Source organism: Ambystoma mexicanum, chromosome 9 (assembly GCF_040938575.1).
Source record: "Ambystoma mexicanum isolate Mex_15411 chromosome 9, UKY_AmexF1_1, whole genome shotgun sequence".
In the NCBI taxonomy this organism is placed as follows: Eukaryota; Metazoa; Chordata; class Amphibia; order Caudata; family Ambystomatidae; genus Ambystoma; species Ambystoma mexicanum.
In genome coordinates this window covers 372,766,327-372,790,125 of record NC_090931.1, presented here as the reverse complement: position 1 = coordinate 372,790,125, position 23,799 = coordinate 372,766,327, and the positions used below count along the sequence as shown (strand labels likewise).

At 47.5% G+C, this 23,799-nt stretch overlaps 1 protein-coding gene across 1 annotated transcript in view; it reads left to right on the top strand.

The window, feature by feature from the left end:
- Nucleotides 1-23,799, top strand: part of LOC138488085 (BICD family-like cargo adapter 1) — a 184,779-nt gene that overhangs the window by 141,491 nt on the left and 19,489 nt on the right. The window contains exons 4-6 of the mRNA XM_069614829.1: nucleotides 5,147-5,293; nucleotides 9,872-10,051; nucleotides 11,969-12,145. Coding sequence (XP_069470930.1) covers nucleotides 5,147-5,293; nucleotides 9,872-10,051; nucleotides 11,969-12,145 — 504 coding nt within the window. The remainder of the gene's footprint in view (nucleotides 1-5,146; nucleotides 5,294-9,871; nucleotides 10,052-11,968; nucleotides 12,146-23,799) is intronic.

Here is a 23,799-nt window from a genome sequence, read left to right as displayed (position 1 = left end):
AGCAGTTCAGACTGGACTGCCCCTTTTGGGGTGGGGCCACGCCTGATTTGCATATGGTCTTTTCCCTTCTGTAATGGCTTGGCAGGCGAAGAACGATGGTCTGGAGGGTTGCCCAGAGCAATGCCAGTGATTCATTCTAAACCTTCCAGCCATCACCTCTTTGTTTTTGAGATGCATAGAACTGTGACATGTTTTGAAGTGGTCAGAGTGGCCATGGCCAGCAGAGATTGGAAGACCATCCTATCCAGCCCACACCACAGGAATCAAGGTGCACAGCAAGGCTTGGAGCAACTGTGGCGGTTGAGAAATGAGCTATCAACAACCGAAGGACTATTACTACGTGGATGCCAGTTGGTGATCCCACAGGCAATGGTGGGAAGAGCATTCGAGCTGGCACACTGTGGCTATCAGGGAACAGCCAAAACCAAGTCAAGGCTATGTTTGAAGGTCTGGTTTACGGGCCTTGAAGCCATAGTGGACGAGTTTGTCGCAAGATGCGTCTGGTGTCCAGCAACAGCTTCAGTCAACAAAGAGCCCAGGATAGAGTCCATGTCACCAGCCATGGGATATTGTTCACACAGACTTTGGTTCCATGGGCCGGGGGATGCCCTTCCTAGTGTTGATGAGACACGTGGTCTCTGTATCCAGAGGTTGAGCTAGTTGAGTCCACATCTTTTGACCAAGTGGTGCAGGTCATGGAGCAAATGTTTGCAACACACTGCTTCCCCAGGATTGTATGCTCAGAGGATGGGGCGCCATTCCAAGGGGAGACCTTTGCAGAATTTATGGTGGAGTGTGGGAGCACCCACAAAATAAAGTCACGCCAGTTGGGCCCCAGGCCAATGCAGAGGCTGAACGTTTTATGAGAACGTTGAACAAGGTATTCCACATAGCGCAGGGACACGGCAATGAGCTAAAGAGGACCTTGTATCAATTCCTGCGGGAATACAGATCTACCCCTCACCGCCCCAGTGGAGGCACTGTTCCTGAGATGCACCAGGGGGCTCATCCCAGAGATAGAGGGCCGACCCCCAGGTACCATTGACAATGAGAGAACAGAGGATCGGAGGATTCACAATGAAGAGGAAAACCTCAGATGGCATATCAAGGCACCCAACATAGTCCCGGGCGATACAGTGCTGGTGCTTAATCGACACCCAGAACAACATTTATCCCTCACCTACCAGCCCTTCCCCATGGGGGTGGTCCACGTCAGAGGTTTGATGGTGACCGCAGCAGATCACACAGGGAGAGTGACTGAAAACCCCAGTTTTTTTCTGAAAAGGTTGGCGAGAAGGAGGGACTAGGAGGTCAGGACGTTGGACTACCCCTGACTGGAACCTCATGCGCCGAGCCAGGAGGCATGGGGGAAAAAGAGATGCCAGTCGGGGTTGAAGATCACGCCACCGAGAAATCAGGCGAAAGGAGATTAAACCCCCCCCCCACGATTCAAAGACTATCTAATGGGGTAATAGGCTCAAACTGACAGAGTGAAGACTACGCCACCCTATGTTGCCCATGTTGGGCCAAAACCAGTTTGGTATGTTACCATGTTTAATATGTTAAGACTTATGTTTATGCTGCCAACACCGAAGAAAAGTGTTTTGTTTTGTCGTTATGAAAAAGGAGGAATGTGAAGTGGTCACGTGGCTAATGAAGTAAAGAGTTTGTAAATAATACACAACTCAAATATAATAACACCACAAATTGAAGAATCGTGGACATTTGTATGAAAAACGTATTGTTTTTATTTATCTAGTTTGTTTAGTAATGTATAACTTTATATGATTCTAACTGGTGTTTTTTTTGTTTTGTTTGTTTGATTGGTTATGTTGTATGGGTAAGAGTGGTGTAACAGTAGGTGTTTTTTTGATAAATGGTAGGTTAGCAGTGTCAAACTTGCATTACAAACAAGTATTGCCAAGATTTTTGTTAGATGAATCACTTACGTTATTTTGAATTCTTTGTTGTTTTTGATCAACAATATAGACAAAAATAAAATACTGTTTTTTTATATCCATTGAAAGGCTGCTTTTGTTTGAAAACCTTGTTATACATGGCCACAGGGCATTGTACTCCTTTTTTGTGTATGATCGACCTAGTTAGGTTGATTAGTGCCGTAGCCCTTGTTAAGCTTTTTGCTTGCACCCCTTTCTTGTTTTGCATGTGACGCGACGGTCACGTCACGTCACGTCATGCCATTGCGCGCAGTCTGTAATAAAGGGGGCAGTCCCACACCATGGCAATGCGCGCCGGTAGACCGATACTGCAGGATCTGTGTCTGTGTGTTCCTTTCGGGGACGGGTGGAGCAAAGCCTGCATGCGGGAGTCAGAGGGCTAAGCAAACCACAACAAATTGTAGAAATTAGTTTCTTACACACCATTTATTGCGCCATAGGTCATGCATTAAGAGTCAAACATCTGTTGTATTGGTTTAACCAAGGTTTAATTGTGGCCCTTTGTGATGACACGTGTTTCGACACTGCTGTGTCTTTTTCAAATCGGGGCATAGCTGTGGATTACATTATCTCTGTCGGAATTAGATTCAGGTTGTTTCATTCATGAGTTAAATCCCACCTGAAGTGAATGTCTCATCTAGCGTTGGTTAAACCAATACAACAGATGTTTGAGTCTTAATGCTTGATCTGCAACGGAGCCGAGGAACTCTGTCTCCGCTGTTTCCCACAACTATGCAACATTTTTCTTCACAGAAACAAAACACTAACTTGGTCGTGGGGGTCTAGAGTTGATATCCCTAAATAGTTCCTCATTACTATAATGCAACAAATTGTATGTTCAACGTTGTGGCACAAGAACTTTACTAATTCAGATAACTATAACAACCAAGTCTTTGCTACTAGGTTGGTAAGTAAGTTATCCTAGTCTGCACTTGCTGTTTTCACTAGCAGGCCTAGCATGTTTCCACAATATTTTCCAGGTAACTGTGGGCATGAGAACACAATTTAGGGTGACCAGACGTCCCGGTTTTGCTGGGACTGTCCTGGAATTGGTTGCTCTGTTCCACTTTCTCAAGGTTATTTTTCCATTGGAAAATACAGTGTTTCTGGTTTTTGGTAGTAGGTCTTCATAGCTGGTAGGCAGAATGCACAATCTCACACAGAAGAAATGCAGCATTTTACGAATTAAGATAGTGGTAGTTGGTGATTAATTGTAATATGTGTTTATTCCACCAGTAACACTTAAACCTTCAACCGCTACTGAAGTGTAGTGCCTTGACAGTCACTTTCAAGAGTTTGTCCTACTTTTATGTTAGTTGCTCTGCCCCGGTTTTTGACTTTTTAAATCTGGCCACCGTATCACAATTGCATCACGCTAAAATATTTCATCTCGATGTTGTAGAGTTAAACATCCCAGTTCCGGGATGGCTTTTATTGGCAGATACCTCTGCGTTATTGTTCCTGTAAAAGCAATAATACCACTCAATATTGCTGTGTCTCTCCCCAAGCCAATGGATGATGTACATGGCGAGGTATTGGCCAGGATGCTGAGGTCTTAGATTTAGGTGGTCCCTCACATCTGCCAAACTCAAGGGATCCCTGCCTGGTTCAGACAGAACCAGATCTCGGTCAGATTTCTAGTGTAAGCTTCAGGTGACTGGCAATTTTCTCTGCCACAATTGCAGCCAGCACTGGGTAGTCAAGTGCCTCTTGCACAGGATACCTCTATATCCTTGTTCAACCTCCTGATCTAGTCCACTCACTTTTTTCTCTGTTCTCATCCTCAATGCCCCAAAACCTTTCCTCCTGTCCCGACCTGTTACACCGTTGTTGGTTCTGATTTTATCGCTTTGTACTAATCTCTTCTCTCCTACTCCCTTATCTTCTGCTTCCTCCTTCTTTCTTAAATCTCTCCGCATCCCACCTCCTTTGCTCTTTACTCCCCTTTCCATGTCTCTCCACTCTCCTCCATCTTCTCTGCGTTCTACTCTCCTCTTTGCTTTTTCCACTCTTAAGGGCCCTCCATTCTCTTCTACCTTCCCCACTTTCTACTCTTCTCTCCGGCTCTTTCCTCTGCCCTCTCCCTCCTTCCATATTCTCCTTCCCCACACCTTCACCTCCTCCTTTGCTCTGTTTTCCTCCCCTCGCTTGTTTTTCCTGCTCAATTCATATAACCATTAACGAGGACCTGTGCATTGAGGGTGTGATCTTGGAACATGCTCAACTGTGGTGCTATGGCTGCTGAGTACAAGGATTGGTTGTCCAAGATGTTAGCATTGCTCTGCACTTTCTGTTTTGGATCCGCAGACCGAACCCACAAGAGGGCCGCCCGCTCTCTTGACTTCCACACTGCTCTAGGGATCACTGCTGCTGGTTGCCTCCTCTGTTGGTGACGGGCAGATGTCCTCGGCCTCCCTCCCCCCACACGCAGATTCCCTCCAAGGTCAAGGTCTGAGAGGACAGGTCATGATGTGCTCCTTATGAGAAACCACTAGTGAATAAGCATTCATCAGGAGGGACAGGACGCCACTGCTGAGGATTCCCTTGCAGGTCCCACTGCCCCAGCTGGTTTATTCAGAGGAATGCAGGTGACACACCGAGCTTGGGTTTTGAATGCAATTTCATTGCACCCACAGGCATCCGCTCTTCAAAGGGACACTGGAATTTCAAAGATACTGGTGTGCATTGAGATTTTGGGAAGGTTGGGTTTTCCATAATCGGTCTGCCTGCAAATGTGGTCGATGATGGGGTAAAATGGGAATGGGTACTGGTGACGGGTTGAGCATCACAGGAATGCGAAGGGCTGAGGAGTGCGGTGGACTATCCCTTTACCTCCTCCTGGCCCTTCATCGTGTAGCGTTTGGTGTCACCCACCCTCCTTGGCCTTCCCAGCCTCCACTGCTAACCCTGAGCATGGGACCTCAGCACAGTTTCAAGAGATGAGCAAATGACTTGGTGTCATTCTTCACCACCCCTATGTTTGTGGTCATTGTGTTTCTAGAGGGCCAAGCTTGCCTCGGGAGGATAGCTCAGGTGCAACGTACTCACCTTGGAAGCAAGACGACACGGAGCAACAGCGGTTCGATATCCGGGTCCGAGTTTAGAAACCTCTGGGTATTAAGCGCATTCTAAATAACCTATCATATCATGCAGTGTCCATCCTAACTTCGTGTTCCCTTTCATTTTAGGTGGAGCGGGAATCCCTTCAAAAGCTGGATTTGGAGCAGCAGATATCTTCCGTCCTGCAGCAGAACGAAGTGTTACAGGCCCAGGTGGAAGTGCTAAGGACTAAGGTGTCGGCTCTGGAGAAAAAGAGCCACGAGCTTCTCGACCAGGTGAGTCACCACAGCATCCGGTGTCTAAGGTTGTAGCTCAGGATCATTGCTGATGCACCATGTTTGACGATTGAAGGAGTGTACAGGTGGACGCTCCGTGATGTTGGATGCTAGCATAGATGTTTCCTCTTGCACCAGGTCACGGAAGCTAATTCTGGAAAGGGCGAGGTGCGACCAAGAGAGCACCGAATGAGTGAAGATACTGGTTGGATCGAGCTCCTTACCAGTAGTGAGGCAGTTAGAGAAGAAACATGAAATGACAGCCTGAGACTCAGAAAGGGGGTGTAGTCGGCATGCAGGGAGCAGCATGCAAAAGCAGCTTTTCAATAAGGGAATAAAGCAAGGGTACAACTGGGGACCAAGCCGGGGTTTCAAGGTGCTATACAAATGTGTGTCATCAGCACACTAGATGGGCCTGGTAGCCTATTTTTTCTGACACGGCTCCCACCTGGCAATTAATGCCAAACAGAAATGTATCGGGAAAACTTCACGATGCCCACATGCAATGCCTTGTTCATGCACCCCATGCACAGTGCTCTCTGCCTGCTGCCACATGTATGCACTCTCCCAATTCTGATATGGCTTTTGGATTTCTGCATTGCCGATTAGTCCCTGAAAATGCTCTGAAGGACCACAAGGTGACCTGTTGCAGCTGGTGCTATGTCAAGCAAATACTGTAACTGAATCTGGGCACCTACTCCTCAACGCCATCCACTTTCCTAATCTTCCATGTGCCCGCTTTCCTGGTCTCTCCAGCTTCACTCCCGCCCCCTCCCTTTTGCCCTGTCCTATGCCCATCTGTAATTCCATCCCATACCTTGATATTAAGATATCCGAAGACCTTTGGCAAATAACGAATTCAAGTCAACATGTCCTTTGTCCACTTACTCCAGGGTATCAAAGCTTTCTGAAGGGACAGACGAGCATAATTTTGGCTCTATACTCAAGATGGAGTTCTACTCTACCAATATTCTTCATGGCATTTAGCATCAAGGGAGGTGGGCGTCACACAGACATTAATTGTCTTGGTGGTAGATGCCTACTTGCCTCCTTGTGGGAATGGTAATGTTTATTTATAAAGCGCCTACACACAGGCAAGTGTTTCAAAGCGCTCAAGGAGGGTGGGAACATGGGGGGGAACAACAGTCGCTCAGAGCCCTTGAAATTCTGAGATGATAATGGTCTGCACAGGCAGAGTAAGTTCCTATAGTACATTGAACAGTTGAGACACAGCAAATAGGCCTGACAGCACAAACTTCACAACAATTCAACAACAAAACAAGCCACATATAGACTTGCACAACAGCACACGCCGACTACCGACCGTAAAACACCCCAAGCCCAGCCGACGGACCCACCGGGCTGAGGCTGCCAACAGCTCATCACTGCTCTCTTGCACTTTTCCAGCTTATTCCCACTAACTTACCCCCCCTCCCTCTTTCAGAGCCGCCAGAGCGCCAGGAGACCACTCCGGTGGTGATCGTGCACGGTACAAATGTCCTTTAACATTAACATTAACATTGATGCATTGATGGAGCAATTTCAAAAGAAAGAGGAATGTCAAAGATTATGCATAATGTCCTGCTGCTGGACTAGGTGTGGTCTGTTATTGGCAATTTATAGCAGGGCTTTTGCCAAATCATCTCTTGCAATTTATGGGCCTGTAAGAGATGAGCTGGGGGTTCATTTTGGGGAGGGTAGTTTGAGTAGAGGACAGCAAGCTAGCTGTGCTGCTGGGTGCATGCAAGAGGATCGGAACTACCTGGGCTCTGTATGCAGATAATCTTCTGCTTCTTTTTGTGGCGGTGCAGTTTCTAGTCAAATCTGGCCTGGGGCTATCCTGTGGTAGAATATTTACTATCCAGTGTGAATTTGTGTGGTGACCTTTGTTAGGAAAAATTTCATTTTATATGTAATTTTCCCTCCAGTTGCACACCCCAAACTTATTTGCTGCTGTTTATTCACCTTAGTCTGACTTTGCCAGGGGAGCACAGCCTTCTGCTGCACGTCTCTGGGCTTTTGCTCACTTTTTATCAGGAAACTGACATTCCCTTAAGACAGTCAGTACTGGGAGACTTTGTTTGCCTTAGTCCTTTTCCAATGTTGCAACTGTTCTGCAACATGTAACAAGTGAACAAAGTACCTTACAGTACAGTGCACTTGGGTCTCATAGTCATTTCAAAAGACCCTAGATACTCCTGAAGGGCTTTTTGGGAGATGTGCAGATGTGTCATGGACAGGGCTGGTGGCAGCTTATCTTTTCATGTAATTTTAACCCTTTCCTGCCATTTTAACCCCACTTACCGCGTTTGGCATGAATAGGTGGCATGGCTCCAAAATGGCCATGCCATGAGGTTCCTTGCCCTGTCCTTTGGCCATCTTGCCCCTTTGCCTTTCCCAGGTCGAGCCGACCCGGGTCAGTCCTTATTTGGTCATACAGTTTCCTGTGAAATGCCAAGCTTTCGCGGGCTTCTGAATGCCTTGTGTTTGTGCCTCAAGGATGTGGGCTGGGGTGTCTGTCCCCAAAACACACCGTGGTCAGTGATTGGTCCACATATGGAGTGTGTGTTTGTGAGCAGATCTCCCATTGGGTCCTCTCCGTTTTGGCGTGAAGGGGACTTTGGATAAGAGGAGGCCAAAAACACCCATACCATGTCGATCTCTGGGGTTCTCACTGAACGAAGGATAGGATCCAAGTATCCTGAAACTAAGAAGCTGAGTCGAGGAACCGCTGGTGAACTGCTGGAAGGTTTGGCACCCTGAGCCTGCTGTCGTCCCGTGGGACCCCTCTGCATCTGGTCATCCTAGAAGGTCTGCAAAGACGCTTCGACCCATTAGAATAGTGGGACCAACTATTCTCTGCACCTTCAGCAAAACCTACAAGTAAACCTTCTCGGAAGTGTCCCTGGGCCAACCAGTGGGCTGACCAGTTTACGCAGGACCTTTGTTCTGTCTCCGCCATCGTTTCAAGGAGGCCCTCGAAACTTGGTATACTGCTAGCTTTGTGACCCCGGCACCCACACACCGAATTTTGAACACTTGGCAATCCCAGGTCTGAAGTGAGACGAGTGCGCCAGGACCGGGATGAACGTGGGTACCGTGTTGCCTAGCCGCTGCAATGATCTTTGTAGGTGCGCTGCATTTTCGACTCTCTTACCCCTGAAGCCTGCTGCAGTGAAACTGGACTGATCCATCCATCAGGAGCGGAGAAATCGCCACTGTCCCATTTGGGAATCATTACTGTATCGCCGGAAATGAAAGCCCCAGAGACGTCCTTTTTGTTGCATTTGAACCCGCAGCCACAGTGGACTCAACTGGTGATGTTTGGTCCGCAGTGCGCCTGGGGCCGGTGAGTAACCTTAAGTGGTAGCCCCTAGCGCCTCCATCTGTTTTTATGCATGAGTGGCCCCTGGGGGTCCTCTCCTTTCCACTGCTAGTGCGAACTAGCGACCTATTCCCGAACCTTGGAATTACCTCGGCCTTCAAGTGGAGGCCCTCCTCGAATAGTGGGAATCTATTCTTCATCGCCTCACCCACTTTCCTGAGCTGCTAGAGACCCCTGAAGAGACCCCGTTTTGCCCATTGGAACAACCGCGTGCCCCTGCACTACATGTACTATTGAGCATAAGGCTCCTCTCTTAGGGTTTGGACTGCCTCTTAGGTGTGTTTGATGCGGAAGGGGACTAAATACTATCTGCACTACCCATTTTCCTTCCCCTCTAGGTTGTGAATAGATTTTGTGCCTTTAACCCATTAGACCCCAATGGTCTTGTATATATTTTGTATTGATTGTGTTGTGTATGTTTAGTAGGATTGCTATGATTCTTTTACTGTATGTTGAGTTACAAAGGCCTTGTAATAAATGTGTTTATATTTTTGATATATACACCTGTCTTGAAGTAATCTGTAAGTGTCCTTGCTCTGTGTGCTCCTTGAAATATTTCAGTCACCCTCACCCTTCCTGAGACTTAGTCTTGATCGCCTGCCATAGCTACCTTGATTGGTCTGGCTTGTCCAGAGGTTACCATGTTCCAACAAACTAGGCTGGCCTTCTCAACCTCTGCCCACCAGGTCAGAGTTCAGAAATCCGCCTTAACCTTTTCAGGTTCATGAATCAAGGATGTGTGCTTTGTAATGGTCAAAGTTGTTTGGTACGGTGTGTTTTTAGTGTTAAAGTGGGATGGAGGAATGTGGAGTGGGTTAGGTTTGGGGGCTGAAAGATCAGTTGATGATTAGCATTGGCATTGGGACTTCATTTATCTGCACCAGTGCATGATAAGTGGCATTGTACGAGGCAACTGTAGAATTCTAATCATTTGGCACCTTTATACTGCAAATAGAAATTAACAAAACATTGCATGAAGTGCACAGAAGGGAAACGGAGTTTACGTTGCCTTCTCACCCAAAAAATTATATTTCATGCAAGGAAGGGTTTAGATCTATTGATACAGCAGTGCGCAAAACAGTATGTCAGAGCGTGGATCTTATGGTGCCTAGAAACTCCGGCACTACACAAAGAAGGTCTAAACACACAGACCAAGCACAGAAGTCTCATGATGCCCTCAATTTCTATTGCAGCTTATCCAGTCTCAGCGGGATTCCGAAGATATGCGGATGCTGAACCGGACGCTCCGAGCCCAGGTGGAGGAGCTCCAGGAGGAGGCGTTCCTCACTAGTTCTGGGGACCAGAACGGTTCCCTGCTGTCTGAGATGGAGCAAAGTATGGCGAGAGAGAGCTGGTGCAGTGAGCGTCAGCAGGTAGAGAGGACTTTCACAATGATCTCTGCTTCCTGGCGATGAGCCGCGTTGTTGAGAGTAGACAGGGATGTTTGAAGTTTAGTTTATTTGTAAAGCGCAGCCAGGCCCAAGGGCAACCGGGCGCATAATCTTAGATACAAGTTACAGAAACATTATACATAGAATACCAATTTACAAGGATAGGAAGGGTTAATGCTGGGGACAGCTGGGAAATCCTGGAAATGGATTCGATGTTTCATATACCCTTTATGAGCTGTTTTAAGGACCACCTCATAATGTCTTCACAGCAGGGATAGTACTCGGCTCCAATTCTTGATGCATAAGGTGGGCCCAGAGTTCTTGGTCTTAAAGATATCCTTTGCCACTCCACAGGTCAGGTCATTATGTTTTTTTTAATCCACAGTTTAGGCTCCCTAGAGATCTTCATGGTTACAGCATAGTTCCATGTCTGGATAGGTGTACATGGTGACCCTGTATACGTTCACGTCCTTACAGCATCCAGTGTGACTTCACAGATCCAGGCCCTTACTAGTGTCCATGATGAACTCTGAGGTCGAGGTACCTATTAGAGCCCATGATTGCCCCACATTTCCACATCCGTATGGATGCCAATGCTGATCCCACACTTGTCTGGGCTATGGATGGCCATGTTGACCACCACACAGTGCTTAATTTGTAGGAAAATATGTGCCAGGTCCCAAATATGTTCTTGCATGGGGGAGGGTCAGCTCCCTGTCTACTGGTGACACTACCCACTGTTGCTCCATACCGTGTCACACGGCTGCTTCATAAGGTGTCAACCTATTTGGGGTTAAAGCTCCAACTTCCACTGGTTCATTGAGGGTAAAATCAACATGATATATTAGTTGTGTCTTGAAATCAAATAATTGGTTATGGTTTTCTTTAAAATACATCATCACTAACGTTTTTTGCTATAATCCGATCAGTCTCAAGTGGAACATGTTAAGCATCTAACCACAGGAAAAAAGAGCAACAATGCTTTCCTCCTGTGGTAAATTGATGGACCAATGTAGGTAAAATCATTACTGAACGGATGAGCTGCCTGTCAAACACTGCAGCAAGATCGTCCTGCATAGGTTGGCACTCATGACTGGGTCTCCTATTCCATGTGGGTCTTTTCACTGACTGTGCCCCTGTTAGGGCTGTTGGCTGGTGACTGTCCTGTTGGTGTCAACTCACCCTGCTGATTATACACTAGAGAATTTGCCGCAATTTAATGCAGGCTGAGTGGAGCAGTGTGTGGACATGGCCAGCATCAGTGCCCAGGATGGTCACCTTGCATCTCGTTGCTTTTCATGAAAATTGATATAGTCCTGCCCCGCCAACAGGTTTGTGAATAACAATGAGCCAGCCCAAGATGCAAAGACCCTGGCAAGTGCACACTGTGGTTGATTGTATGTTACTATGACTGACCGACATTTTAATAATAAAGTTGCCAAAACACCACAACATAATCAAGCTGGGCTTAAAAATAAGTGCTGACACTCAGGAAGTGCCAGGGCTGAGGCCTGTCAAGCCCCCCCACCTTTACAAATGAAGCACTGTCACCAGAGTGTAAGGATTGTATGGTTCTACCTTGTGTCTCCACAGTACTAGGTCATTCAGTGTGCTCAGGGTGACCCCAGGTCAGGGGTGGTGTCCATCATTCCTCAGAAGGGAAATAGAGAAATAATGTTGTCCCTGCTGTATGTTGCCATCCATTTTTTGCAGATTCATGGTAATCGTACATTCTAGTTATCCTGCCTTCTATGGGAAGCGAACACACATGACATATTTACAAATGTGGACTCTGCAGTAGGGAAAGTATTGCATTGCAAGTTGGATTTTTATTTGTAGGAACCCATGTATCATTCTGCTCTGGTTGTCAAAAGGCAAACTCTCACTCCCTCACCCCAGGTCATAGCGGAAATCCAAGCTGTGCGACAGGAGCTGGAGGCCTGCGCGGGAGCAGCAGTACCTCCTTGTGTTACGGTGGCCCAGTCCATGCTGTCTGAACTGGCACAGAATTTGGAGGATGGGGTGCTGGCAAATCAGGACTGTGAGACGTCTCTTGCAGAAAGGTTGCAGGCACAGGTGAGTGGGGGCATGGCGAGCATCTCTTAAAATCATCAACATTGACTTTAACTTGCAAGGAACTTTACAATCTGGATGTAGCTCGTCACTGATCACTGCATGCCACTGGGTGGATAGGCAATCAGATCAGTACAAGTAATAGAAGTGTAGACGGGAGGGATGGCATTAGCAGGGCATGGGACTTCTGCAAGATCCCCTGTATCTTTGTTGACTAGGATATCATTCTTCCTTGTTTACCTCCGAGGGTAGTTGTTCTATAGAAACCTATCAGCCTTATCAGCCTTTCACTTCTATTCAGAAGGGTGGCTCTGCTCTGTAGGGCATCATACTGTCCATTTGGTAGCTCAGCAGCATATATTTATTATGTGAGATGAGCCTGCTCTAAGGCCTGTATTCTCAAGCCCCTGATCTTTTATAACACGCTTAATACCAGAGACCAGTTTCTAAGTGCAAGACAGAGATTCAAACCTGTGTTGCTATGCGTTGTCTTGCTTCCAAGACCAATGTGTTGCCCCTGAGCTATCCTCCCGGCTATCTCATGGTCTGCTGCATAAATACAATCTTTCTGCAATATATGTTGATCCCGCCCTACTTTGCGACAGGTCTCACCGTAAATAGTCAAAAACAGACCCCAGCTGGAGGAGAGCATTAGATCTTAAAACCTGAAAGATATACCACAGGGAAAACAGTGACACATACAACAGACGGAAGGGATTTCTAAAACTTAAGGAACTAATCTAAGGTTTATCACAAAATAGACTAGGTGCAAACCTTGTGCAAAGAAATGTAAAAGAAAAGTAATTTGTCTTATATTTGCTTATGGCACGGATCACCTTTACTAAAGAATGACATGACCATAGAATACCAGCCGCCCCCAACACCCCGCATGAAAACGGTTCCATGTGTTAATATCCCCGCAAAAAATATCGCCATACAAACATACTGCCATATCTTTGCGGCGATATTAAGGCATGGAACTTGCGGGGGACACACCCGCAACCGCTGCTCCCAAAAAACCCTAATATTGTCCCCACTAAAAATATCGGCTATGGCTGTTCCCGATGACCATATATACGGCGATATTTTTGGTGGGGATAATATTACCCAATACCGTGAAAACATGCTGGCTTCTATTTCTGTCCTGCAAACATTGAGTCCCGAGCCCACTCCTCTCTCACATGCTTCCAGAGAGCAACAATACCGAATACTACCCCCAAAATAGTCTTCGTAGGGCCAGGTTATCCATTTTTAGTATTCGAGGGTCTGGCTGGTGTTTACCACTCTCTCACTCAGGTGCACCATTGTCTAACACTTCTCACTCGTGAGCGGAATAGTGAGAAGCGTGGATGAACTGGATTCTTGGAGGTTGGTGGCAGCAACAAGAGGCTCTAGCTCTCCGGCTGCCACGGCTCCTCCACTGTGGTGCACACGGTGCAAACAGCCCACTCAGGCCGGAAGAAGTCAGCCACTTCCTGGGCAGGATTGCCACCTGTCGAGCAGGGCGGGGGCCCTCAAGCATGCAGGTGGCGGCCCTGAAAGGGAGCCAGAGTGACCAGGTAAAGGGGGCACCAATGAACATGTGAAAGGGTGGTATACTGGGGGGCAAAGCAGGGGAAAATCTAGAGTCCGAATGTCATTCACCTTGCCCTCGCAAAAGTTCACAGCTGGAAACTAGGTGAAGACTATTAAGCTAACATCTGAGTATAGGAATGTATCCTGAGTTGGCAGGATTGCTTCCCTACCATGAATTGGAAGGGTTTCCTGTATTTATGAAAAAAGGTATTCTCAGGGTCTCTAATACACGGGTGGGGTTCTCATTAGATAGTAGGTCCTAAAAGCTGAAAAGCCACCATCTTCCGCTTTCCTTCTTGATGCACTCACTTAGGAGTTGCCGACTCAGGATGAGGTGGCGATCTTTGTCGATGTTGATATGAAATGGTGAGCGCCATGCAGGCGAGCGAGATAAACACCAGTCAGGCTCAACAGAGTTAGTTCACTTAGTCTTTTAATACAAGAAACAAAAGAAGAAAAGTATTGGATTGCTTCTTAAATAGGAATTTCGATCCCCAGATCCTTTCCTATAAACTTTCCCTCTGGTAATGGGGTTAGTGAAATATGCCTTTGACTCGCATGTTTAACATGGTTGACTGGGACCTCTTCCCTCTTCCCTTTTTGATTAATACAAAGGCAATCCAAATCTGTTTCCACCAAAGCCCACTTTTTTAGGGTTAACACAAGTTCCGGCGCAATCCCCAAAGTCTAAAGTTTCAGGTTATCAAGTCGCTGATCGAAACAAACGGATCTCTTGGTTTAAAAAAGTTTGTGCTTCCAAGAGAAGCACGTTTTCTGTTCTGAAAGAAAAAAAATCACTGGTTCCGAAGGTAATATAATTCCTTTGGTGTACTATAAAAAGTCTCTTAATCCTAGCTCCCACTCTGGGAAGGAGATCAGTTCTCAATCATGCGCAGTCTGGGTTCAGAGGATGCTGTACTTCTTCTATTTTCTCTCCTGGTTCAGTTGACTTTGGTCCATGGTAGCCTGTCCTAGGGTCCTTGGGGACTCCTCCAGCTGGGTCTCGGGCACCTACTGTGTGTTTGAATTCCTGGACTAGGATGAATACAGCATTGGTGGTGGGATAGCACTAGGTCTCCACCAGACTTGGCCTCAAGCACGTCCTGTGTGTTTCCACTCCTGGATAGGGATGACAGCAGGAGTGGTGGTAGGGTACCATGAGGTCACCCCAGACTCACCACCAGGGAGGTGGGCAAGTAGGCTGTGGCCCAGGTTAAGGATGAAGAAGGGGATAGGGCGGTGGACCTAGAGGTTGGGATGTTGTGCTGTCACACCCCTGTCTCTTTCCTGGGTTAGAGCCCTACCTCTATTGCCATCCCCCCTTACCTTGGCTGTCTCTTAGATGAGGCACAATATTCTTGTGCCTTAGGGTCTCTCTTCTCTTATTACTGGATTTTACTGTCCACTATTTCACCTCACCACTTTCTGGGTGTGCCACCACAATCTCGTTCTTCCACCCCTCCATTTCACATTCGCATTCTCACACACACACACACACACACACACACACAACACACACACCCCTTTTGCATAGGGTGCATGTGCTCCTCTGTTCATCCCTTTCCTCCTTCTTCCTTCGTCATATTCTCTTCCTCCTTGTTGGTTACCTGCCTCTTGTCCCCGTCTCTTAAAAGGTACATTTTCTCCACCTTTTCCTCTCTGGTCTTTCCTCTCCCAATTCCCCCTGGACTTTCCACGTCAATCTTTAGTCTGTCTCTACCGTTCCCAATTCCACATCCTCTCTTCGGTCTCTCCCTCCTCCAACTGCACCTCTGCTTTCCATTCTCACCACTCCTCCAAAGTCCCCTCCTCCCTTCAGCCTCTCCTCCTATTCCACCTCATCTCTATGGTCTCTTCTCTACTCCTCCTTCACCTCACCTCCAGCCTCTTGCTCCATGCCTCTTCTCTCTCCAACAGCTCACATCTCATTGTCAGACCCCATCCTTTAAAAAGGGGCCTAAGCCATACTCCAAGCACCTACACCGATCAACAGGTCTCTGATCTGGTTTGTTCCTCTTTCTACAATATGATTGGTTCAGTGTTTCAATTCCACAACCTTCTAATCATGTTTGTGCTGCTGCTCCCACCATGCATGCCCCCGCGACCCGAGATGGTAAAGAGACCCGCTGGCATCTTGGACCTGATTCATGCACATACGCTGAGCAGGACCAGTAAACAAGAGCTTCATAGATCTGTTTGTTCCCTCCCGCTCGTGGGAACTTGCATGCCTTAATCAATGCTAGTATGACCAGGCACACACACTCCATGTGGATCTCGTTTGTCTGGTAAAACTAGCATTTCTGCCAAGCATACTCGATGAGCTTTCCAAAAAGCCTTGCGATATTTATTGGGATCTGCAAGTGGACTCCCTGTGCACGGGACTGCCCTGAAGCTGAGGATGATCAGGATTCCTGGGGAAAGGGGCAGTGGATATGGTGGACCTTGCTAAAACAAGGTCCTTTAGGGAGACATGACCACCCTGCACGCCTCTGCCATATCCACAGGGTGAGGGAAGGCAAGCCAGAGGCTCCTCCCAGTTCCACCCCAGTACAGTATTGCTTAGCGAGTGGCAACCCTGAGCCCCCATGTCCTGCCCACCACCAACCCCAAAAATGAGGCAGGGGACTTGGTCACAATGAGTAAACTTCCTTGAGTGTTAAAGCCGACACAACTGACTCTGGATTTTTCTATTTTTCTTCTGAAAATGTTGAAATGTCAGTAGATGTTTTCCTGTAAGAACCGGCACCTCTGTTTTGTTTGCCAGCTTTAGCTAAAACTGGGGACCTTGGTTAAATTGATTTTTATAATGCACATGGAGGAGATTCCCCAGGTGCAGGTACAAGAGGGCGGAAGCCTATATTGTTGTGAAGGTCCCTTGCCGCAGGAAGGCCTGTACATGGTGTAATTGCTCCTTTGCTACACTGGTATCCAGTAGGGCATGTTTGGGTGGGCAGTGCATGGGTCTGTTTCTCATGGTACAGTTTTTGACCTTTTTTATTATTTTATTTTGCAATCCCCAACATTTTTGGAATTGTGTTCCTTATTCTTAGGCAGGTATTGATAAAAGGGCAGTGAGGCAGCCTTTAGATTGTGAGAGATCTAGCCAATCAATTATTTGTGTTTTACATAGCTCTCCATGCTGGATTCCACTTGCTTTTTAAACACTGTAGTAATAGTGTCAGTAAGCCGCATTTAATGATACTCAATTTATAAACACCAGAGGATGAAGGACTGATTAGGACCTGCCTTTAGATTCGAACATGTGAAGTATAGGCTGTGCCCATGTCTGGGCCAAGTGCTTATATTTGTGAGCGCTGCACCCAGTCTTTCATGCAGCGGTTTAATTGCAGCAGTTGGAGGATCATCCTCAGTTAGTTGGAGTGGTAATTTGTTCTCTTGAATGATTTGATGAGAGGCACAGGTAATTTTATCTTTTGTGTTGCGATTAATCGGCCACCCAGGGAGCAGTGCCAGGGCCCTAACGTAAGGAGTTCTCTGCATAACTTGCAACCTGTATTACATCAGTATTTGCTCCATTGAATTATTGGAAAGTCTCTCTTTAGTCATTTGAAGGTTTACTTGTAAATAAAATAAATGGGGTCCAGCGTGAAGAGATTTTGAAATGGTTTGTTCCTCCAGCTTCAGGTGGACCTTTGGTTCTAGGCATCGTCAGCATACACCTGGAAGAGAACATGATGTTGCTTCTTTATCGGAGTCAATGGGGGCATGCCTGTGATCAACAGTAAAGGAGAGAGAAAGAGAGAGAGAGAGAGGGAGAGAGGGAGAGAGGGGGGGACCTTGCGGAACCCACTGTTCTAGTGATTACCATCCTCTCATGTAGGCAGGAGAGGTGGTCGCCTGAGAGTTACCAGAGTTCTCGCATCATAACCCACACGGAGGTGGTGGTCCTAGAATGAGCTCATTGTAGCCCACTGACAGAGAGCCACCAGAGCATCTTCCAATAGACTGCACTAAGAAGTGGTCTGCAGAGCAAGGTCTACAGAGCCCTGACTGAGAGTATGGGCACCTGAATAAGCTCACTATAGACCAAACACAGAAGGGGCCTCCAGGTCCAGCTCACCATAACCCCAAAACAAGAGTTGGCCTCATGAGGTAAATAAGCCTTGCATATTCTGTAACTGCTGCGTCCTGATTCCTCAGGGTCTGGTGCGCATTACAAATGATTAAACAAACTTCCCAAAGTACGGTGGTTTGCGATTGTGAGTTTAGAGGAAAGGCAGACCCCTGGCTATACTTTGTTCAATTGGAGCGTTGATTAGATCCTGCTGCTGAGTACAGGGTTTGCTTGGGACAAACTCACTGATTCCCAAAGGTAAGTTAAGCGAGTTGGTTTGGAAACCCCGTTTGTATTGGCGCAGGAATACATTTGCATCTTGTTGGTAATGGTTGGTTGAAAAAGGTAAGTACGCCTGGATGTGTTTCAAGTCTTGATTTATTAAGCATGTGAGTGCTGATCTTTAGTTTGGCACGTGTAGTGCTTGGTCACATGAGAAAGGCCAACACTTGTTTCAGCCGAGGTCTTTATCAAGGCGGGTGGCGATAGATGTTGGTCCTTGAGTAAGGAAGCTGGGTAGCCACTAAGTAGCCAGGAGGCTCTGAGCATCGGTGGGTACGGTGAGGCTACTCAGTGGCTACCCAGCTTCCTTACTCAAGGACCAACATCTATCGCCACCCCGCCTTGTTAAAGACCCCAGTCGAAACACGTGTTGGATTTTCCCATGTGACCAAGCGCTACACGTGCCAAACTAAAGATCAGCATTTACGTGCTCAATAAATCAAGACTTGAAACACATACAGGTATAGTTACCTTTTTCAACCAAATATTACCAACAAGATGTGAATGTTTCCTGCGCCAATACAAACAATGTTTCCAAACAAACTCGCTTAACTTCCCAAAGTACACACTGCGAAGAACCTCCCGGGTGAGTGAGTCATAGCACACCCTGAGAAGGGGCAAGTTCAATATTGCCCACACGGCTACCATCAAAGCTAACTTTCTATATAGCTCACACTTAAAGGTAGACACTACAGCCAAGTTCAACTTAACATGCACTTAGATGGCCCTCTAGCACAAGGTTGCCACAGCACGCACTGAGAGAAGGGTTCCAGATCACGATTGCAATGGATATCTCACATTAAGAGTGGGAATGGATTCACTATAGCCCACACAAAGAGTAACTCCAGAATGAGCTCACCATAGGTTGCACCCAGAGGGGGCTCTGAGGAAGCTCCTGCCTGGTTCTGGGCACCGCCAAGGTGGTGACTCAGGATGGCAGGTGCCACCCCAAGCCAGTGGATGTTGAGCCCGGGTTGTTATGAGGATGATCCCTTGGCCACGCTACCTTGGTACCTATCACATGGCAGAGGACAATCATGTGCCTCATTACAGGGCAGTCCTGTGGACATGGGTTTTCCCCACCCTACCAGCAATTATTGCAGGCCAGTTCTAAAAGGCTTGACCCTCCCCACAACCCTTGTGAGACCACGCAAAGCAAAGCAAAATAAATGTAATGCTTCACCAACTGGGAGAGCCTGAAGCTGTTTCTGAGCCTACTGAAAGTTCTTTTGTAGGAAAATATAACTTTCCCATTAAGGGAAATCTCTTCCATTCACTCGACATCAATAGCGTGTGCTTGGATACGCTTAAGCCTAGAGTAGATCCAGGTGCACTTAGGGATAGCTACCAATTACAGACCTCCCCTAATGACCAGCCACAGGTACACACCCTTTTCTGAGAGTTCCACACTAGTGGAGGTGAGAACAAAGTATAAAAGTCGACGGCCCCAGTTGGTCACTGTTGGTTGGAGGAGCAGGAAGCTCCAACTTGGCAGATGATGGAGATTGGAGATCATGAAACGAGGAAGAGGTTGGAGAGATGGAAATGAGTGGAGAGGTGGCATTAGTGGGTGGCAGGAGGATATGGTGAGAGTCAGAGGTAACAGGGGAGGTACTAACTTCAGAAGAAGGGCTGTTCCAGGAGGAAGGGATAACTCCATGAGAGGGAAATGGCTATCCATAGGAGGTGGTGAGAATCAGGATTCAGGAGGAGGTGGTGAAACTCAAGGGGAAGTAGGTGGTGATAATATTGGATTCTGGGATTGACAAGGGGAGATGAAGTCAGGGGGAGAGAGTCGCGCAGAGGAGGTGGAAGATGGAGCGCCCCAAGGTTGGGGTGATTGTGAAGGTGGTGCAGAGGAGGTTGAAAGTGGAACATCAAGGAGAGAAAGGGATACTTGGGAGTAGATTAAGCCCAGAGGAACAGGGTTGGAGGTAGTAATAGTGGGCAGAAAAAGCAGAAAGACCATGTGGGTATAACCATGGAGGAGGAAGACAGGCAACATCAAGAGATGAAGGACCAGGAGAAGAAGAGGCAAGACCATCAGGTAGTGACCTAACAAGGGTGCACTGGGAACCAAAAGAGGCCCTGGAAATAATTTTGAAAGTAGCCCCATATTACACATTTTCAGCAAGACCAACCCTTTTCCTATAAGAACATTTGGAAATACCACACTAAAGAGGCCCAGGGTGCAGAGGCCTACTGGGAAATCTCCAGAGTTCCCTATGGGCCAGTCCACCCCTGGGGACCAAGTTAAAAGCACACAGCAGTCTCTTAGCTAGCCACAGCAGGAAGATTTTGGTGGGCATGGTCGGCCGTAGGCAGTATCAGATGGTGGGAGGATGTTTTGTATTTATTAATTTATTGTGTATTTTTAAGACTCTTTTACATCAAGTAAATTGTGTTTCAAAGCACCCACGGGGCAACAGGAAGGGAACATGGGGGGGAAAAAAAGGCAAATACAATAACAATTAAGAGAAGAAAGAGGTGGTCCTACTGGGCCTTGTGAGCATTTAGAGCGTGCAATTGCAGAGAGAGAGAGAGAGAGAGAGAAGGGGCAAGATAGGGGGTAAGTGCAAGGAGATCCACTGAGGGGGAAGTGCTAAGGAGTAAGTTACAAGCAGCTGGTAAGTGCCTGGCAGAGATCGCTTGGTAAGAGTGGTCAACTGCCAATAGAATAAGTGCAGGCCTGTATGACCGCACTGGCCAGTGGGTGCCCAAAGGCAAGTGCTGGGTGTGGGTAGAGGCTGAAGGTGATTTGGGGGGGGGCAAGACCCGGAAGGACACATAAGGGCCCTGGTCACCAATTTGAGCGTCTGTGGGGTTTAGCAAGGGAGGGGGAAGGAGGAGGCAAAGAGCAAAGTCTTGAGGAGCTTCCGGAATTTGAGGAGATCAGGCTCAAGATGGAGAGGGAGAGGGAGGCTGCTCCAGAGGAGGGAGCAAGCAGAGGAAATAGATTGGCCACCAACTCGCTGTTTAGAGAACGCTTGACATGCAGAGAGTTGGCGCTGGAGGAGCGTAAAGATCTGGAGGGCAAGTATTTGGTGAGGGTTCCAGTTGTAGATAACGTGGTCCCCAATCCCAGACAGCCTTATGGATGATGCAGAAGGATTTGAATTTGATCCTTGCAGCCATCGTGAGCCAGTGGAGAGATTTTAGGACTGGAGAGATGTGGTCCCTGGGCTTGAGGCCAAGGAAAAACCCTGCAGCCCTATTCTGGATAAGCTGGAGGGGACGTAGAGAGGAAGAGGGTAGATTAAAGAGGCTGTTGCAGTAGTCCAGCCTAGAGAATGCCAGAACTCTAGAGACATTGAGCTTCTGGGGCAAAGTGAGGAAAGGAAGGATTCCTTTGAGGAAGTGGAGTTGAAAGTGTGCCTTCTTGGCAAGGTCCTGGATGTGAGGAAGGAAAGAAAGAGAGGAGTCGAATTGACGCCACGGTTTCTAGCTTCAAATGAAGGAGAAGGGGAATAGCCAATAGAGTCGCCATAGTGAAGGGTAGAAAGATGGAGCAAGAGTCCCAATGGGTAGGATCGCAGTCTTGCTGGCGTTGATGATGGAGGAAGTAAGGAGGGGATCAGAGGGAAGTTTGAAGAAGAGTTGTGCGTCATCTGCATAACACTGGAAACAAGGAGAGAAAGTGGAAATGGGGTGTGCAAGCAGAACACAATAGATGTTAAAGAGCCAGGGAGAAAGGTTGGAACCCTGGGGAACACCACAGGTGGAGATAGAGGTGGGAGAGGAGAAAGCCCACGATAACCTGGGAGGAACGGTCAGTGAGGATGAACAAGGCTAGTGTAGGGAGATTGTTGTGAGATTAGAGAGTACGCAGGAGAGGAACCAGAACGAAGGCCAAGCAAGGTTAAGACACAGCGACCCCCCTCTCCAGCTCTCTACTGGCTATGCTCACTGACCCATCTGCTTGCAAGTCTTGCACTCAATTGAGCCGTGGGGGTACAGCACCCCAGACAGCCTGCATCTAGATTAGACACAGAAAAGGAGTCCAGGTCATTCTAAAGTCTGTAGTGCCTGGAATGAGTGGAATAACTGCTTTTCAACTACACAAACTGGGAAAATGAATCCAGAGGCTAGGAGAGCCTAGGAACCGGCAATGGACGGAAGCAGCATTCTGCAAGGGGAAGGTCTCTGAGGGGAAAGGGACCCGATTCCCTTTAGGAAAACCTATCCTGACCATTGTTTTGTTTGGGGTGATCACATGGCCATTCTTATAACAAATTCCCGAATGTACTGAACTACAGCATATCATTTTAGTGTACTTTTTGGCACCAGGTGGGCCCTATGACGTGGCTTAAAAATGTAGCTCACCATAGCCCAATAATAGGGCCTTCTACATGAACCTTACCATAACCCACATTGAGAGGGACCTTCAGCGGTAGCTCACCATACCCCATGCAGTGCACAAGCTAACCACATGCTGGCGGCTGAGGCACTAGAAGAAATAATTAATCACAGACCATGGTCAAAGGAGGTCTTCACCCCAATCTCCCGCTAGCACACACCGAAAGGGGAATCAAAAGAATGTTTACTACATTCCAAATGAAAAGGAGCTTAACAAAACGAACTTGCTTTTGCCCATACTGAGAGTCTTCCATAGCAAACCTCCAATAACGCGCTATGAAAGGGGATACAGTACCCGTGTAATCTCGCCATACCCACACGAACAGGCAAGTCCCGATCTCAATGGCCCACACTGGAAGAGGTGCTTCAGAGCAAGCTGGTCATAGTGTGAAAAGATTCAAGAAGCCATTTGGCATAGTCTAGTGTGGCACCCCAAGGGCAATCTCATCACAGTTTACATTAAGAGGTAATCCTAGAACCCACTCGTATGAGGCAATGCTGATAAGGAACATCCAGAGTGAGCCTCTATAGCACACCCAGAGAAGGTGTCCAAGAGGAAGCTCACTCTAGTCCACACTGAGGGACCTCCTTTACAAGCTAACTTCGTCCGTCCATCCCACAGTGGGCTGGTGGGTGTGGATTCTACAATTGGAAGATTCCTGATAGTCTCATACCAAAAATGTCCTGTCTCGCTATGGAAGGAAGCTCTCTAGATCCTTTTTTACTAAACAAGGCTTCATATCCCACATTAGGATGCACTTGCCTCTACTCGTGTCAAGCCAAAAGCTCCTTCTTTGCCATAATGGCAGGACACATTTCTGTAACACCCCCCCCCCCACACACACACTCTCCCCGACACAACTCTCACACCTTGAGGACAGAAACTGAGCCTCTACTTCTGTAAATAGTTTTGGCAGTTAACACACCTGTCTCGCCACCACACCTTTCTCTGCCTGACACCGGGAATTGGAGGTATCGCTCCCCCTTACCCTTCCCAGATTTCCTGTAGTTCCGCAAGGGGAGGGACTTTCTCTATTCTTCTCACCACCACTTTCCCTCTGACCCCCAATGGCGGGTGGAGAGAAAGGTTGGCTGCTCATCTTTAGCTATCAGAGTTCCTGGTGCCCTACACGGGCAAGGATAGTCTCTCTGCATTTCACCATTACAGCCCAAAATGCAACACATTGTATCATGTTCTGTTTAGGCCCCATAACCTCACCTGTTACACTGCAATGGAAAGCCCAGACAACTAGCTCACTGCTGCTTCTGCCACACTGCATAAGGGCTTTGCTCCTCCCTCTGATGCAGAGAGCTCCCTCTAACCCAAATATTACTAATGATAATTTTCTGCATTTAAATAGCTCTTCAT